Here is an 18,416-nt window from a genome sequence, read left to right on the forward strand (position 1 = left end):
TTTTCTGAACAAAGCTACAGTCGAACCCATACATATCGAAGTCAAAGCGGAATGCAACAGAGTTCGATATACCCATAATTCTATATGCAAAAAATCGCAACAGACAGGCTTATCTGTAACCTGCAAGCAAGAATAGATTGCACCCACGACAGTGACGCTGTTCTTACAGCGATGCGCCGCCCATCGGCAAACTGACAGCACACGCTGGCAAGGCGCTGCTAGGCCTAACCAGCTTCGCATCGAAGTCGCCGCGAACAGTAGTTTAGAATTTACAGCTGTCTATCATAAGATGCCTGCTCCTGTTACGAGTACGCTATAGACAGTATAATCGGTTATCAGTATTAAAGTACAGATGGTTTCTGCAAAAACCATTCGGGAGGGAAGGACGGCACGCGAGGGCCGCCGCTAGGCTTAATTTGGGTTAGCTTCACTACATGACAGCCACATGGCGTGAAAAATGAGTGCAAGAGACCGAAGGCCACACTCGAGCACACCCCACGTTCAACTCGCCACGCGGGTTCTCGCGCTAGCGTTATCGGGAAGTGTCCAAGGCCGTGTAACTGACTAATCTTCGCGTGCGGAAAATGCTCAAAGAACGTAGTTAGCAGAAACACCACTTGAAAATGCACGGCGCTCAATTCGATATATCACACACCCGGCGAAATTGTGGTTCGGTATAGAGCACAACTTTCGTATGCCTTCACAGGCTTTTGAAAAGGATAATTCATGAGTTCGATAGAGCCGATAATCCGAAATAACTGGTTCGATATATCCCAGCTCGACTGTGTACGACAGCCACTGCTTTCTGGTAACGGTACATCCTCAGATAGCCATGTGGTGTTAAGGAAGCAATAGAAGTCAGCGTATGCAAAACAGACTTATAGTTTCACCTACTTTCAGATTTCGGGTCAGTGCTGCCGCACTTCGAGAAGAACCTGCACCAGAAACTTCCAACACGGCGGAGCTGCCATACGCTGCGGTCCGAGGTTACTTCACAGCCAACTGGATCACTGCGACGGGGCATGGTGTGGTACCAAAGCCGGTACACCGCTTAGAGGAAGCCAGTTTTCCAAATTGCGTCGCGGACGGCGTCAGAGCGGTCTGCCAGGCCCCGCCCGGCCACGTAAATGCGCAGTGCTAGCAATCGCACTCACAGGCAAGAACTTATCGGGGCGTGGCGCCTGCGTCAGGTCCGCGCAAGGCCCCTACCTCCTCCCCGCCATTGGCATTCGCCAACAGCCGATCACGCAAGACAGCGAGCGTACCGTTGCTTTGGTGCTGGCACCGACGCGCGATTTGTCCGAGCAGATCGCCACGCAATTCGAGCTACAATCGGGAGTGCGAAGCCTCTGCGTCGAGGACGGCCAAAGGGGGCCCCATCTGGAAGAGTCCTTAAAGGCTGCGAGACCTGCGCCGCCGCGTTCTCCACTTCTTGGGGAACGGAACGGGAAACTCCTCAGCTGCAACTACCTAGCCCTGGACGAGGCGGAGAGGATGCTGCTCATCGGCCTTGGGACAGACTTCCTCGGGGTCCTCAGCTGCAACATCCTGGCCCAAGACGAGGCGGAGAGGATGCTGCTCATCGGCCTTGGGACGGACTTCCTCGGGATCCTCAGCTGCAACATCCTAGCCCTGGACGAGGCAGAGGGGATGCTGCTCATCGGCCTTGGAACGGACTTCCTCGGGATCCTCAGCTGCAACATCCTAGCCCTGGACGAGACGGAGAGGATGCTGCTCATCGCCTTGGGACGGACTTCCTCGGGATCCTCAGCTGCAACATCCTAGCCCTGGACGAGGCGGAGAGGATGCTGCTCATCGGCCTTGGAATGGACTTCCTCGGGATCCTCAGCTGCAACATCCTAGCCCTGGACGAGACGGAGAGGATGCTGCTCATCGCCTTGGGACGGACTTCCTCGGGATCCTCAGCTGCAACATCCTAGCCCTGGACAAGGCGGAGAGGATGCTGCTCATCGGCCTTAGGACGGACTTCCTCGGAATCCTCAGCTGCAGCATCCTAGCCCTGGACGAGACGGAGAGGATGCTGCTCATCGCCTTGGGACGGACTTCCTCGGGACCCTCAGCTGCAGCATCCTAGCCCTGGACGAGGCGGAGAGGATGCTGCTCATCGGCCTTAGGACGGACTTCCTCGGAATCCTCAGCTGCAGCATCCTAGCCCTGGGTGAGGCGGAGAGGATGCTGCTCATCGGCCTTGGGACAGACTTCCTCGGGATCCTCAGCTGCAACATCCTAGCCCAAGACGAGGCGGAGAGGATGCTGCTCAACGGCCTTGGAATGGACTTCCTCGGGATCCTCAGCTGCAACATCCTAGCCCTGGACGAGACGGAGAGGATGCTGCTCATCGTCTTGGGACGGACTTCCTCGGGATCCTCAGCTGCAACATCCTAGCCCTGGACAAGGCAGAGAGGATGCTGCTCATCGGCCTTGGAACGGACTTCCTCGGGATCCTCAGCTGCAACATCCTAGCCCTGGACGAGACGGAGAGGATGCTGCTCATCGCCTTGGGACGGACTTCCTCGGGATCCTCAGCTGCAGCATCCTAGCCCTGGACGAGGCGGAGAGGATGCTGCTCATCGGCCTTAGGACGGACTTCCTCGGAATCCTCAGCTGCAGCATCCTAGCCCTGGGCGAGGCGGAGAGGATGCTGCTCATCGGCCTTGGGACGGACTTCCTCGGAATCCTCAGCTGCAACATCCTAGCCCTGGTCGAGGCGGAGAGGATGCTGCTCATCGGCCTTGGGGCGGACTTGCTCGGGATCGTCGAGCAGACCTGTCCGAACAACCAGGTGCTATCATTCGCAACGTGCGTTCTTTCGCCTTTGCCATTACTGTGGGACTACATCGAGGTCAGCTGCGTTGCTCCGGGGCCGTGTGGGAGCCATCATGTAGAGTGCTCTGCACACGTCTTAGAAGTGAAGGAAAAAGAGGAAATGCTTATGACGCCCTTGGAAGACTTCTTGAATGAGGGTCGTTTGAAGACCATAGTGATCACCAATGCAGTGCACACGATCGACGACCTGTTGATGGAACTAGCTAGCCAAGGCTGAGTGTCGTCGGCTTTACGTCAAGAAGACGTGGGAGGAGCGCGACTGGCTCTTCACCACGTTCCGCTTTGGCGCCGCGCGCGCTCTCGTAGGAACTCCCAGGGCAACGAGGTTCTTTGATGGAACGCATGAGAGCGACATCGCGAGCACAGCGATTTCAGCCAATGCGCAGTTTTGTGTCAAAGAACCAGGAACTGCAGAAACTGTTTACACCTTGTTCATTCAGCACTACGGATGGGTGTGGTGCTGTCAGAGCCGAGAAGCGGCACCAGTAAGAGTTGTCTACTGTCACACTTGATGTTACTAGTAGAGCAAAAATTTAACTCTGCTCTGACATCTACAGTCTTGTCGGTGAACACTGAGCAATAATATTTGTGTCTGCTCGTCATGCAAAGTTGTTTTTCTCATTGACAGGCTTCCTTAATGACCACGTGTCGAACCTTGTAGCGGCCCGCTTCGCGGAACTGTTCGATCTCAGCTATCGTGGAAGGATGATAAACGCGCATTTCTCGCAGGTTTATCCCCCGTGCCTTTTCTGTGGCCCAAGCGTAGCTGGTGTACGTTATCGACGCTGTTTATTTTACTCAAAACCGTAAGGGCCCCGCGTCGCAGAAAAGCCGGTTGTCGTCGTTGCCGTCGGCGTGACTGAAAAATTGGGACTAGTCGACTACAAGAGGCTCCCATAGATGGCGCCAGCCACACCAGCGGCGCATCGGAAATCCCTGACCCTTATGTTGCGAGTCAGACACGCTACCGCTAGGCCAAACATATATGTTCGTACGGCGTGGTTAAAGCGGGGCTTTATATGTATGCCGTGCGGTATCTCACACAATGAATATGATTATGAAAGAGGAAGCACTGTCCATGTCAGTGCGGGCAAGAGGAACCGCTGTCGCGTCATACCCTTAGAGGAGGAGCTTGTATCCCCCAATTTCTTTAAATTTAGACTCTTGAACTGAACTTTAAACGACCGGGGGTGATATCAGCTGTTTCGCACGAATAACGCCTTTTCCCTACCTAGAGTGCAGCGAAACTGAACGAGTCGCGCTTCATTATCACCGTTTTAACAACTTCGACAAACATGGTGCCATTACCACAGAACCACTCGCGTGCTTCTTTAAACGTAAGACCTGGTCGCCTTTGGTCACCGCACTGGGTATCAGTCATCGCTGCCAACTTCTATTGTCCACGGCCATTGCAAAAAGTTCTTTAGGCAGTCTAGAGGCAGTGTGGGGACTGACTGCCCCTAAATTTTCTGAGGAAAGCATAATATTCATGCTGCAGGAGAGTTGTCCCGGTACCCGTCTCGCAGCATTAGTCGGCGTTCAGAAAAGTACTTAGGGAGTCTCCAGATATTCTATGCACTCTACTAACTCTCAATTAAAACTTTTGTTCTTCTATTCTGCTATTCTTCTGGGCACACTTAGGCTAGGTGCTAGTGAAGTCAATTGGTTCGCCGCCGCTGAAATCCGGCGTCATGAACGGCACCCAGAACATATACATAGTTAACTTCGTGGATATAGAAAAACTGCCAAGCTGGATTTTCCACCGCGCGTACTGGCGCCCCGTACCTATAGAGGCAGGACGAAGCCGGCCTTTTACACCTGTATCGTCAATCTCGCATGCAGAAGGAACACTTAACAAATTTAGAGACTTCCATAGTTTTTCTACGAAGTTTATAGACTGTCTATAGACAAATTCCATAGACCAGTCTATAGGCAATACAAATCGTACAGACAGCCCCATAGACAATCTATAGATTTATAGCCATACACATTTAGTAGACATCTGTCTACGGACAGTGAATAGAGAAAAGAAAATATCTATTGGAAGACGAAGAGTCTATAAGAAGTCCATTGATTATGAATAGGCAAAAGGAAATGTTAAAAGAAGGCGAGTCTGTAAGAAGCCCATTGACAGTCAACAAACTATTTTTATAAGCGTATATTTCTAAGTGTCTGTCAGAATATCACTGCGAGTACTTTGTGTTGGGACCTCAGTAACCGCACGGACTAGGCTTCGAGACGTGCGACCCTTCTTCATGATGGCCAAAAACCAAAAATTCGGCAATCGTGTGTCTAACGTATTAAAATGTTTTGGCACAGGCTGTTCCCATATGTCGGCACATGAGCAGTCAGTTCTAATCAGGTGCGCTGCTAAAACATAATGTTTGTGGCTACAAAAACGGCTACGTCGCCTACCCGAAACAGTGTAAACCAGCTCAAGTGATGATGATGATTATTGTTATCTTATTTGATGGCGCAAGGGAAGTTTGGGCACAGAGCGCCCTGGCTGACACCTATGGTCTCCACAAGGTGGTGTTAACGACCCATTCTTCCACGCCCCAGAGGAGCTGAACAAAAAGCTGAAATAGTGGCCTGGCTACTCCGCCCGAAATAATTCGAACAGCCTGATCGAGAATGCAGTTACGACGTAGCCTCAGAGATTAATCGCCATGCTGGCGATTCTCGACACCGCGAATGGGTATCGTCAGTATATTGGCGTTACAGAGGAGTAAGAGTAAGCAGACGCGCAAGGCGCCGGCCCCATGAACTGCAATATGTGGCACGGTGTGGTTTAAGAAGTACCTTCCAGGTGTCGCCACGAGTCCGCTACGCTTGCACAGTGCGGCAAAGAGGGAGAGGTTATTGTGTGGTGCGAAACGCCAGTCTTGACCGTACGTCCGTCAGTGCGGACACGCTTGTGTGTGTTAGCGCAACATCCCAACATGCTCGAAGGCAAGCCTTCAGCTGCTGCAACGGCCGTCTTAACAATTTTATTGGTCTTTGGAGGGGTACGTACAAAATGTGAGTATGCGTGGAATTCTTATTTACGCTTTTGAAAGAAGTACCGCGCAACATGAGTTTCCTCTTTTAGAGAAGAAATAGGTAAATATAATAAGTGTTGCGGAAGTGCAATTGAAGGAGCATTCGTGAGAGTTGCGTTGCGGTATTGGAATTTTTTTTTTACTGTTAGGGTATAAATTATAAACACTTACACGGCTGGATATTTGTGAAAGTCGCGAAAGAGAAAAACTCTCAATGGCGCTATTTTCATGATGATTGCAGGTTTCGTGAAGCCAGGCTAAACGCGGAGAGTTTCAGCAGAATTCCTCGTTCCGAACACAGCCCGCTTCAGCGGCTGCCGCGCTGTAGCCGCTCGCGGCAAAAGCCACACGGCAGCACTAGGTGTGAGCGTGCCTGGAAGACCGTTATATTCACAGCACTTCGACGCTGTGTAGTACATTGAGGTGCGCTTATCGTTCTGCAATTCAGTATCGACGTCTGGAACCACTATCACGATATACGAAGTTTCTACTCAAAAGTAGCGTTAGGCGATGTTGTAGCGCAATACAAAAGCAGCACAAACAACTCTTGAGTATACGTGCTCAGTTGTGGTCACATCTGAGCCGCAGTCACTAATGTGGGGTTGAACAAAATAACCAACGTTCAGGCAGCAGTGGTGAAAGGGCGCCGTCATGGTCAAATAGTCCCCCTGAAAAGGCGCTCTAGAGCTCGCGCGTTTGCCACTGCGATCCACACTGGGGATATTGTATACTGGAATTAAACTCCATTCGGCAGCTTGTAGTGAAAACATACAATGCCTGATCAAACGCAGAGGAGAGGCCGTGACACTTATCAGCCATCCGCCAGGTTCCGTCATAGGCTCAGACCTGCCGAACGAGACCACTGCGGGGGTTGTGGAAGCGTAGTTTCCATGCACAATCCGCTCTTCCAGTGTCACGAATGAGTGCGAAATCTCGAGTTTTATTCTTGAAACTGTGAAGTTAGGGATGTGTAACTTCGTTACTCACAGGCGCAATTTAATTTTGAAGATGTCCATACGCGCAGCAACCACGTGCCTTTCCTATGCCTTGTCCCCAGCGCCTCCTGAAGTCGGCCCGTTCTCATTCGCCAAGAGCGTGGCGCTGGGACAGAGGGCTCTGGTCAGCTGCACAGTGGTCGGCGGAGACGGGCCGTTCCACTTCCGCTGGGACCAGGACGGCAGGGACATCGGTGCGTCGCCGTCGAAACACGCGAAGACCGTCACCGAGCACATCGCCACGCTGACCATAGACAGCGTGGCCGCCGAAGACGTCGGAAACTACACCTGCACCGTCTCCAACTCGGCCGGGGAGAGCAGCTTCACGGCGCCCCTGACAGTCCGAGGTAATACGTACGCTCTAAACACAAAGGAGCAAAAAGGGAGTAAACTCTCTTCTTCCCTCCCTCCACATTCCTTTTTATAAAGGGAGTGCACTAGAGGAGAGTTTACTCCCTTTTTGCTCCCACATAGGCGTATTCCTCTTTAGAGTATGCTCAGACTGAGTCGAAAAGGTATACAGCCGTGAACGTCGACGAGCGGAAACGTGATTCGCAAATGTGTGCATTGATCGCTGCTGTCACTGTGACTCCTTATGAGATGATCTCATCCACTGATGAAATCGACGCGTGTTAACGACGCCTCCTAAACTCTACCTACATGCATGGTTGTTACAACAACGAACTAAGGTGCCAACTTTCCGTCGTCCAGTTAACCATACTCCTTGAAACCGTTTTTCTACCATATAGATTCATACTGAGAATACTAGAAGGTAATTTGGCGCTGCGGTCTCCAGGAACAAGCAATACGGAAGTTTAGCGTCCGCGTTAATGACGAGAAGTGCGCGGACCTCAACCCCGTAGTCCTGAAATATTCTTGTCGATTTTTGTATTAACCTATTACGGAACGAGATCGTCGGCAGTACATTTGCCAATCAGTGATTAATTCTGTTTTTGCGGGCGCGCCTTCCTAGTTGCTCTAACGCCGAAAATCGGTGTTTAAAAGTAGCCCACGGCACTGGCCTCCTGTAGTAGTTACAAGACTGAACGCTGTGTGGCGCAAGCTGTCCGCGCGAAGGTGCGAAGCACCCTTTTTCGTTCTACTCCCTCCGATGATTCTTGGCGCATTGCGTCCACTCGGCAACTTCAGAGCGGTTTGCTTTATACTCGCGAGCATCCCGTCATGTTTCTGAGCCCAAGAAGTCGCTTTGTTGCCACTGCTTTGCTCCTTTATATCGCATTCGAGTACCGTTTACGCGGTGTCCGATCTGAAAATTACGCCCGAACAACGGATCGACGCAATGGGGACGTGGCAACGGACCCGCGCGCACCAGAGATCCAGCCGTTCGCTTTCTCGAAGAACAGCGCTCTCGGTCAAAGAGCGAGCGTCGGCTGCCTCGTCATCGGCGGCACGGGGCCGTTCCAGTTTGAGTGGCAACAGAACGGACAGCCGATCGCAAACAGCGCTTCCAAGTACGCGAAGACGAAGTCGGAAGACCTTGCCACGGTGGTGATCGAGAAAGTGGGCGCTCAAGACGTTGGGAACTACACGTGCACTGTAACCAACGCGTACGGCGCCGACAGCTACACGGCAGCGCTTGTTGTACAAGGTGAGACTGGGTTCCTCAGCAGCGCATTTATGTTGCATATATATAGCGCACTTGTAAAGCCAAACTTGCTTCTTACACAGGTGAAAGTTACTGGAATGAAATAGATACCGCGTCTCATCTCGTTGCTATGCGAAACCTCGAAGCACCAATCAAGAACCTGACACAAGCTATCAGCGAAGGCATACTTAAGATATATATATGAACGTAGGATTGCTGACTGTTATATCTTGTCAAGTACACGCAATCTGATAATCTTGAAAAACTACTAGCGTACGTTTCACCGCCGCCAATAACCCCAACACGTGCCTTCCAAGAAAAGAGCGCGACTCACACGAAAAAATAAACGCATTCTCCGAACATAATAATAATTGGTTTTGGGAGAAAGGAAATGGCGCAGTATCTGTCTCATATATCGTTGGACACCTGAACCGCGCCGTAAGTGAAGGGTAAAGGAGGGAGTGAAAGAAGAAAGGAAGAGAGAGGTGCCGTAGTGGAGGGCTCCGGAATGATTTCGACCACCTGGGGATCTTTAACGTGCACTGACATCGCACAGCACACGGGCGCCTTAGCGTTTTTCCTCCATAAAAACGCAGGTTCGAACCCGGGAACTCCGGATCAGTAGTCGAGCGCCCTAACCACTGAGCCACCGCGGCGGGGTTCTCCGAACAGCTAGTTCGATTTCCCGCCACGCTATGGCGCTACTCGTCCACAAGTTGCACGGGACAACCGCTGAAGGGCCGTGGTGTAGTATCGCCAGTTCATTTGGCCGACATGATGGCGACGAAGCCGCCTCGCCTGTCTCCGCGCCTTGCGCGACTGACGTCGGGCAAAGCAAGCATCTTAGTGCTCGTCCTTTTGCAAACACCTAATATTTCAGCGCTTCACGGATCGTCGTACGGTGAATAGTCTTGTTTACTTGCCGATAGTTGTGAAGGTCCGATCGTTTAATTGAACGCAGATGCCCCCCAGATCCAGCCCTTCTCATTTGCACCGAACATTCACCTGGGACAGAAGACAAGCGTCGCATGCATGGTCTCCAGCGGCGCTGGACCCTTCGAGTTTTCGTGGAAGCAAGACGGAAGAAGCGTTGAGAGCAGCACAAATAAGTATGCGAGGACCGTAGTGGAAAACATTGCGACGCTCACGATCGAAAGCGTCACCGCTGGGGACATTGGCAACTACACCTGCACCGTTTCCAACGCAGTAGGAAGGGACAGCCATTCGGCAGAGTTATCCACTGAAGGTGAGGCAAGGACAAAGTGATGCTGTGCTGATCATAGAAAACGGGAAAGTGTCGAAACGAAAGTGTCGAAATTGCGTTCTATATGAGCCCATGACTGAATGCTAAAAATTGCCGCAAATGTAATTCCACAGGTTCACCAACATTTTTTATGGTCTAAAAGTCATGTAAGTTAGGAAAGCCGCCAAGTTGTGTTCTCTTAACCTGATTTGTAGCATGAGCAAAAAAGAGGGAAGGACAGCTGAGCTGAAAACATGAAAAAAATGTACGAAGTACTACCTGGCAGATTTCCTCAGCTATTCTGTTCTCAGCAGCATTGATACAGACGAATCGTTCCGATATATAGCAAAACTCCTGAAGTTAAACCAAACCCCAAATTTTTTTCGCATATTCTGATTCGCTCAACCACTTCGAAGCTCTTAGATCGAAGAACCTGCAACGCCTCCTGTGCCAAGACGTACACACCACTTCCACAATCACAACTGCAAACATTACCACAATGCGGCGCTGCCTGTCCACCACGGGCTCCTCTAAAAGTGCTGCAGCTACCTCTTAGATCACTCTTCGCCGCCAGAATCGTATTAGCCCGTCGCACTTTGCAGTGAAAACATCCCTTTCGCGACCAGACCAAGGACGCCGAGCTTGCTCGCATCTATCACCGTAAGCCTCAAAGCGGCATATACCTCCTGGCCACACCCGAGCAAAGCAGCCAGTTCAGATATGGTCTGCGTCCTTAAAGACGGGGCGTTTTTCTGTGCATTCTCCCTTCTTCGGCTTCTGGCACAGACTGTCCTTTGCGCCAACCGCGCAGGTGAGCTCGTTTTTCTAGTTTTTGGAATGCACGTTTTCAATGCACATTTCAGGGAGGTATCGTACACCGAATCAAAAAATTAATTTTTCTCCACTCAGATGCCAATGAGACACCTGTCATCATGCCATACTCCTTTCCTAAGAACGTGGCTCTCGGACAAAAGACAATCGTCACTTGCGTCGCACAAAGCGGGACGGGGCCCCTGGAATTTCGGTGGAGGCACAACGGAAGACCGATAGCAGACACCACGTCACGCTACGAGAAGAAGCTGTCGGACAGAGTCTCCACGATGTCCATCGAGAGGCTGTCGGCAGAAGACCTCGGAAACTACACGTGCGTCGTATCCAACAGCGTCGGCAGCGACACCTTCACTGCACCTCTGGTAGTCGAAGGTGAGAGCGCGGAGAGGGATTCTGAGGTCTTAAAGTAAGACACGGCATGAAGATATAAATCAAGGGCATATCTGTATCAGTCTAAATGTTTGTCGTCAATGCAGTGGGGAGCTGTCACAGAAGTTAATGAGCTGCTATGATTAAGACGAACCGCTTTTCCAATACCTAGCTGTCATAAATCGCCCATGTTTAGCAGTTTATGACAGGTAAATAACTATATAGTGCAAAATTATAGCTGCTGTGACTATTCTTTGACGCCGCATTCGCCCAATTGTCATTCACGTATATGGACAAAACGACAGAAAAATGCTTACAGCGCGCTTACATTGTACAATTCATTCAATCGCGGCTCTGCCGACGTTTTAGGCTCATGCGAAATAAACTGCACCGGCACCGGGAAATTATTCTGTATCCTTCAAACGTACAATTTATTAGAAGTAAATAGTGGTGTCGCCATCTTTCGCCGCCTCTCGCCTATGCTTTCGTTTCTCCGCCACCACGAAAGTTCAAAACTCTCAAGGCTTAGTTGCAAATGTTCCCGGCACGCGGCGCCACTTTCCTGCATATCGTGCAATGCGTCTAACCCCCAGAGGAGCGGTAGTAGTGCAAGGCAAGCAGAACGTTGGTAGCGAGCAATGTGATCGGCAGCACGCCATCCATCCACGGCGTCGCCCTTAATACCATGTATCTTCCGCACCAGAAAGCACTGACTTTTTACTTCGCTGTTATCGCCGTTGCTGGAACCGGTACTCTCGCCGCTTCTTCAGGTAAGAGTAGCTTCTTTATGGCGCTACTGCTGGCGATTCTCAGTGCAGTCGCACCGGGCTGCGCTTTACAAGAGCCTTCTACTACGCAGATCAGCCGCACGTGCAGCCTTTCAGCTTCCCTCAAAACGTGAATCTGGGCGAGGAGGCCAGCGTGACGTGCGTAGTCACCCGAGGGAGCAGGCCTTTCAAAATTGTATGGACCCAGGATGGTAGGCTGCTACTGAACGACGAACGCAAGTTCGCTAAGACCGTCTTGGACAATATCGTCACCTTGACCATCCGGCGGGTCGCAGCCGAAGACGTGGGTAACTACAGCTGCGCTGTGGCCAACGACTTCGGAAGCGACACCGCTTCTGCTACACTCATCGTCGAAGGTGAGGATTCCTCGCGAGCTAATCTTCGGCTACCTGGATAACCGCCTTAGTAAAGAAACTGAAATGAATGTCATACTTTCTTGACCACATCGACACCACCCGCTAGGGTGCGAAATGTTTCGGTTACGTTAATTCACCTACTCTGTCAGCATCAGAGCCGCGGCGGCTGAGTGGCTCTGACGCATTCTCCTACAAAGCGTCACGTCGCGGGTTTTGTGCAGACTATACGGCTGCCGCATATCCATGCAGGGGAAGAGCTAACACGGTCGAATGCTAAAACTGACTTCGCTGTATGAGCCCCAGACGTCGACGTTAAGCTAAAGGACATGAATACGGCGTGTCTCAAACTAGGCATTGACACGTAAATATCCATTAAATAATTATTCCTAGTTCCCTGCGGGATTTTCGCATTCCGCTGTGCGCACTGCCGCGCGAGGCAGCAATAGTGAGCTTTGGCACTGCGTATCCGCGCACTATAATCCGCATACAAACGTTTACGCGCAATAAATTTAGCAGCTGGATTGCCTTACAGCCGTCGCTGTCAATAATCGGCACTGGTACCGAAGGGAGCAGTATCAAAGGGAGGGGCGTTCGCGGTCTCTTTCTGCGTATGTATGTTTTTTTGCGAGTTCGACTGTCTCGATTCAACCAGAAACAAATTATATTTTTTAGGGGAATCTGTAGTATGTATAGTCTCCAAATGTGCCGCCATCTTGCGACTCACTAAAACATCAAAGGAAGACGGCCCGCAGCGGTTAGTCGGCGTACGTATTTCATTTTTTATATCCCTGTTGCTAGTGTTCTACCGCCCTACTAGGCGGCGCTAGCTGTCTGTCGCTGAACTGAAATGACGTATTTCGTGCTCTACGGCGAGCTGCAGCTTGCTCATCAGTCGTGAACATTGGTCCGCTGATGATACCGCGTCACTTTCCCGGGACACAGTTTTGGCATTCGCATTGTGCTATTTCTCAAGATCTTTCCCTAGAATTCCGACACCGACTGTTACGTCATGCAAAAGCGCATAATGCTCGTAATCATCGCTCTCTCGGCCAACGCACAAGGTAAGTGATTGTATTTGTCGTTCCACACGATTGCCTTGTCCGGCTATTTCCAAATATCTGTGCTGCACACAGAAGAATGCTACAGGCAACCGCAACGTGTTCCAGGTCCCCCGGAGGTTCAGCCGTTCTCATTCTCCAAGAACGTTCTTCTCGGAAAGAAAGCCGTAGTAAATTGTGCAGTTGACGGCGGCGAAGGACCGTTCAAGTTCGAGTGGACCCAAAACAACCGCGCGCTGAGTACCTCTGCCACGAAGTACGTCAAAGAAGTAACGGACACAATTGTGGCCCTTATCCTGGAAAAGGTTGCGGCAGAGGACGTTGGAAACTACACGTGCATCGTGTCTAACAAGGCTGGACGGGACAGCTACACGGCAGCACTAGTGGTCAGAGGTAAGCTACTGCTAGCCAAGCTAGCCGGGCTAGTTTTAGTTATTTCTGACTGCGACGGATTTCACAGTCGACTAAGTACAACGAGAATGCGTAAAATGTAACCGCCTCTGCGGGTATACTGCCGGGCGTTGTCCTTCCGGCTGAAGCTCAACATTTCACTCATGGGTCCACGGCAGAGCCTGAGGAATCGTTTTGGTGCGACAGCTGTAAGTGGATCATTCCTCTTTTATCCGGCGTAGTCGCCATCGGCATTGTTGAAGCCTATCACGCGACCACCACAGCCTACGTGGCCCAGAGCCGTGAAATCACTGCAAGCATGGAGATGTCTGAACGCGCTCCCCGCCCACAGATCACGTGACTACTCGACGCTTCTGGTTGGCTGAACTACGAACACTCTATAGTTGACCATGTTAACGAACGAACAGGTCAGAATAGACGAAAAGAGGGCCGCGGGGCGGAAAGGACTCCAGGGTGACGCAGCACATGCAACTGCTACGCTGATCAAACGCACTAACGAGAAAGCAAAATCACAGCGTCATTTTTAAATTAAACTAGCCTTTTAGTCCGCACCGTTTCCGCGCACAAACTAGCAGAAGCGGCTCGCGTTGTCAAAGATGTCTTGCTGCAGGGTGAACATATCATAACCGCTGCCACCAAAGACGAGGTGGTAATGAGGAGAGGAAAGGCGCAGTAGCTGTCACTAAGGGTAGCCGCCCGAGCCGCACCGAGTGGAAAGGAATAAGTAGGTACGTGAAAGGAGATAGAGTTAAAGAAGCGCCCTGGTAAAGTGATATGGATTAATTTATACTACCGGTGTTCTTCGGCTTGCGCTGTCATACCGCATCGCAACGACGTCTTGTAACTTGGCCTCCGTCGGAATGCAGCCGGGACTGCAACATCGCCGGGTGTGCACAAAGAAACTTTCTCCTTGAGAGCCGAAGCTTGAATGGACCGGTACAGATGAACGAAGAACCTCAGGAATGGTACCTCCTGAAATCCAACACACCAAATAGCAGGATGCGTCCTGCAATCCGCATTTTACATGATGATGATTATGGATTTTTGTGGCGCAAAGGCATCTAGGGCCAAAGATGCGCCAGGGCACAAGGTGTTTTCTATTTCTCAAGGTGGGGTCAAATACCCATTTCCCAAGCATCTCACCCTGAATAAGCCGAGCACCAGACCTGGGGAAACTTGTACCCATTGTATCACCGGTGGGTGCCCGGCGGCACTGGGGATCGAACCCCGCACCTCCCGCATGCTAGGCGGATGTTCAACCACTTGGCCACCGCTGCGGTCAAGCATTTTACAGCGTACGCAACGCAGTGAGCGAAGCGAAGCGAGCGCCCAACTAAATGTGTCTGCAGGAAGTGCCCACTGCGAACGCCTAGTTCTCTTTCTGGCCCCTAAGCGGCGCTAGTTGTCCACCGTTGCGAAACCTCTCGACGCACCTCTCGTCGCCAAGCAGGCCGCCATTCGTTCAGTTGACAGAAGTGGCGCCGGTCGCAAACGTCCGCAAATGAGGCAGGAACGCATCACGTTGATCTTAGGCTTCGCACAAGCACTGTTCATATGTGGATGCTGCACAAGAGGTAAGCCGCACCACCTCGTCTAGCACTTATCAAAATGTTTTTTCAATTCTTAACAAAACTAAAGTGAACCACCCGACTTTTCACAGGCCGGCCAGAAATAATGCCCTTCTCCTTCTCGAAGAACGTTCTGTTGGGACAGAAGACGACAGTGACGTGCGTAGTCTCGAGCGGCACCGGCCCGTTCCGCTTCGAATGGAAACACGGCGAGAGCAGGGTTGCCAGTGACTCCCGCAAGAATGTGCTAACTTTGGCCGAGAACGTCGCGGCGCTGACAATAGACGCGATCACCGCAGAAGACGTCGGAAACTACACGTGCACCGTTGCAAGCGACGTAGGAAAAGCGAGCTACTCGGCTGTACTGGCAGTTGAAGGTGAGGTGATATGCTACTTAAAAACAAGGAAATTAAACCGCTTGTAAGTGTTCGTGATCAGGCTGGCGATATGGTGAGGGAAATGAAATATCTCTGAGACAAATTTTGAAGTTATTTTCTGCAATGCACCGGTTATCCACTGCGTTAGCACGCCAACTACTCGGAAACACAGCTTTACGCTGAGCAATGAGAGGCGAAGGTCAGCTAGTTAAATACGAAGTCGCTAACGTAGTTTTCGTAAACAAGTGTAAGCGATCAGTATTTCCTCGTCATGTGACATGCTATCGCCTACACGATACTAAAAACTTACATCTCTATGACGCCCAGCGTAACGTATACATATACGATGTAGTTCAGGCCATGAAAAAACGAACCTGCGACAACCGCTTGCGAGGTCTATTTGCGGCATTTCTTTGATTTAACCACGTCATCAGCAGGTGCTTAAATAATTATGCATAGTTCACATTAAAATTAAATCAACGTATCAGTAGTGACACATTACTTTCAAAAAATGGCGCTCGAGGCTAATGTAGCTCGCGGCCTGAGCGTTAGGATAAGAACTGAGATTATTAGAAAGCTAGTATTGTGCATTCATATTGTTGAAAAACACTGTTTTCCGCAAGCGAAGTTCGAAGGAAATGCAAGCAACATGATAATGGTCCGCAAAGTTTACTGTGGCTTAAACATGAAAACTCTCAGATCGTTGACTGTACCAGGGTGTGAAAAAATGACAGCGACAGCTCCATTCCAGCACCCTAGACAGCGTCCATTTTTAACAACGCCTTTCTCGCACAGCCACGCATGCGACAACCCATGTCTCGCCCACCCTCTTCAAGGGAGTTTAGAGTGATTAGAAATTATAGATATTTTTTAGAGCCTACCTTACGGCCCACGTGAATCCTACGGTACAGGCCGATCTATACTGCGTTATTGTTCACCAGGAGGTGAAAAAAATGCAAATAGAAATACTTTATGACAAAACGAAAGGCTCAGTAACTGTGGCGCTCTCTTAACACGCCTGAACAAGAGTACCGTAAATGGAGGTATTGAGTGATTGAACGGAGGCAGACAGAATAGCCGCCGTGTGGAGGGCTCTGTAAAAGTAAAGACTACCGTGGGTTCATTAACGTGCAGGCATCGCAAGGTACACGAGGCTGGGAGTCGATCCCACGACCTTGTGCTCAGCAGTCGAAAGCCATGACCGCAGAGCCAAAGCGCGGATTTTTGGTTGAGCATACTGCGGCAAACAACCCTTCATCCGTTTAGTTTGATATGGCAGCGCTGTGTGGCGCCACTTGTCCACACAGGTGCAGCGTAATCGTTGCATAAAGAAAGGGCGAAGTTGGCGGCTTACAGTCGCGTCACAGTGAACCTCCAGTCCGCATTCGCAAGCGGTGTGTTGCGGTCCTAACCTCATCACGAACGGCGACGTTTTGGCTGCAAAACTCAGACTCTCAAGAACATGGAGAGGTGCCCTTGGACTGCTTACGCCGTCATGCGACTAGCCTTCGTCGTTTTGCTCGGCACCGGCTGTTCCGCCGGAAAAGAAAGAGGTGAGCACTGTTCCCAAGTTACCACGTACCGAAATTCGGGGCTACCAGCTAAAGACATCGGCATGACCACGCTTATGACAACTGTGCCTTTACCTAATTCAGTCTGGAGTGTACCTAACTCTCACAAATCGTTCTGACCGTTCTGCTACTTTATCCTGATATGTGCGGAAAAGCAGAACCTAAAGGGCCCGTCTGCTAAATAACCTTTCTGTTGAGCGCAGAAAATGGGCATACATCGTTCCGTCACGCTTATGATTCACACTAAATAATTTTAGCACAGCGTGATGCGCCTCTCGCTACCTTGATCCGCCCACGGTGGGACCAAAACCACGCCTGCGCAGTGGCAAGCGTGAGCTCGCCGCTCGGAATGATCTGCGCATACTCAGTTGGTATTTCTTAGAAGCGCGCATGCGCAGATGGCCCGTTGCTAAAACTAATCGCGCTGTGTTTGAACACTCTAATACAAAACAATTCTAGTGCACTGTTACCGTATATCCGTACTGCCAGTAGCCAGGCCCTTCGGGACTGTTCTGCGCATGCGCTGCTTGACGGCGGGCGGCAGCAGTACACTGCAGCGCTGAGTTGAAGCTCTCTTATATGGCGGCCATGCAGGCTACCCGTATAAAAATGGTCTATAAAGTGTCTATAGCCTCCTATAGACTCTACTGCCTTCCTATATAAGTATTTCCTTTTCTCTATTCATAGTCTATACACTCTACATAGAAGTCTGCTAAAAGTGTATGGCCATAAATCTATATATTGTCTATAGACTGCCGATAGGATTTGTATCGCCTATAGACTATCTATACAGGATTTGCCTACAGATGGTCTATATAGACTCTAATACAGAAAAAAAGAAGGAACGCCTGTCACGGTGCCGGGTTTCACTTCACCGCTTCCCGCGCAGATGTCCCAGTCATCGTGCCCTTCTCTTTCGCCCGGGACAGCCGAATCGGGCAAAAAACGCTCTCGACCTGCGCCGTCGCCAGAGGGGCGGAGCCGCTCAGAATCGTGTGGACGCACGACGGGAAGACCGTGGCGAACACTGCCAACAAGTACGTGACGGCGGTGACCAGCAACGTGGCTATCATGACCATCGAGAAGCTGTCCGCAGTGGACGTGGGCAACTACACGTGCACCGCCACGAACCACGCGGGAAGCGACAGCTTCACGGCCGCACTCGTGGTAGAAGGTGAGATGTCTGCCATGTACGAAATGATAGCCCGGTGCGGATCAACATGATGCCTACAGCACTCGACTCGTGATGTGTGACGCGAAGAAACAGATTGTTAGCAGCGAAAAGCAAAAATAGTCCCAATCTGATGGATATACTGTGGTTTTTATTCCTTGCTTTACTCCTGGCTTCACAATAT

The 18,416-nt window shown here is 50.9% G+C and overlaps 2 protein-coding genes across 8 annotated transcripts in view; both read left to right on the forward strand.

The window, feature by feature from the left end:
• Positions 1 to 5,734: 5,734 nt before the first annotated feature.
• LOC144107243 (junctional adhesion molecule A-like) lies at positions 5,735 to 7,643 on the forward strand. Its single transcript, XM_077640240.1, has 3 exons — positions 5,735 to 5,868; positions 6,946 to 7,230; positions 7,633 to 7,643. Exons 1-3 carry the CDS (start codon positions 5,790 to 5,792, stop codon positions 7,641 to 7,643), a joined length of 375 nt encoding a protein of 124 aa, XP_077496366.1. The 5' UTR covers positions 5,735 to 5,789.
• Positions 7,644 to 9,253: 1,610 nt separating this feature from the next.
• The window catches only part of LOC144106770 (cell adhesion molecule Dscam1-like), a 102,365-nt gene continuing 93,202 nt past the window's right edge, over positions 9,254 to 18,416 (forward strand). For 2 of the 7 annotated variants that reach the window (XM_077639699.1, XM_077639687.1), the window contains exons 1-2: positions 15,008 to 15,119; positions 15,206 to 15,490. In XM_077639699.1, coding sequence (XP_077495825.1) covers positions 15,047 to 15,119; positions 15,206 to 15,490 — 358 coding nt within the window. In that variant the 5' untranslated portion in view covers positions 15,008 to 15,046. Of the gene's footprint in view, positions 9,391 to 9,450; positions 9,736 to 10,304; positions 10,544 to 10,641; positions 10,936 to 11,557; positions 11,703 to 11,791; positions 12,077 to 15,007; positions 15,120 to 15,205; positions 15,491 to 18,416 lie in introns of those variants that run through there. The other 5 variants (XM_077639672.1, XM_077639673.1, XM_077639682.1 and 2 more) reach the window with 5 other exon arrangements.

The sequence above is a fragment of the Amblyomma americanum genome, chromosome 10 (genome assembly GCF_052857255.1).
Source record: "Amblyomma americanum isolate KBUSLIRL-KWMA chromosome 10, ASM5285725v1, whole genome shotgun sequence".
In the NCBI taxonomy this organism is placed as follows: Eukaryota; Metazoa; Arthropoda; class Arachnida; order Ixodida; family Ixodidae; genus Amblyomma; species Amblyomma americanum.

Excerpts from the sequence above, each read along its gene's own strand:
- LOC144107243 (XM_077640240.1), top strand. The coding sequence starts at position 5,790 with ATGCTCGAAGGCAAGCCTTCAGCTGCTGCAACGGCCGTCTTAACAATT. Across the intron at positions 5,869-6,945 it reads TGGAGGGGTACGTACAAAAT|CGCCTCCTGAAGTCGGCCCG; the intron begins GTGAGTATGCGT and ends CCTTGTCCCCAG.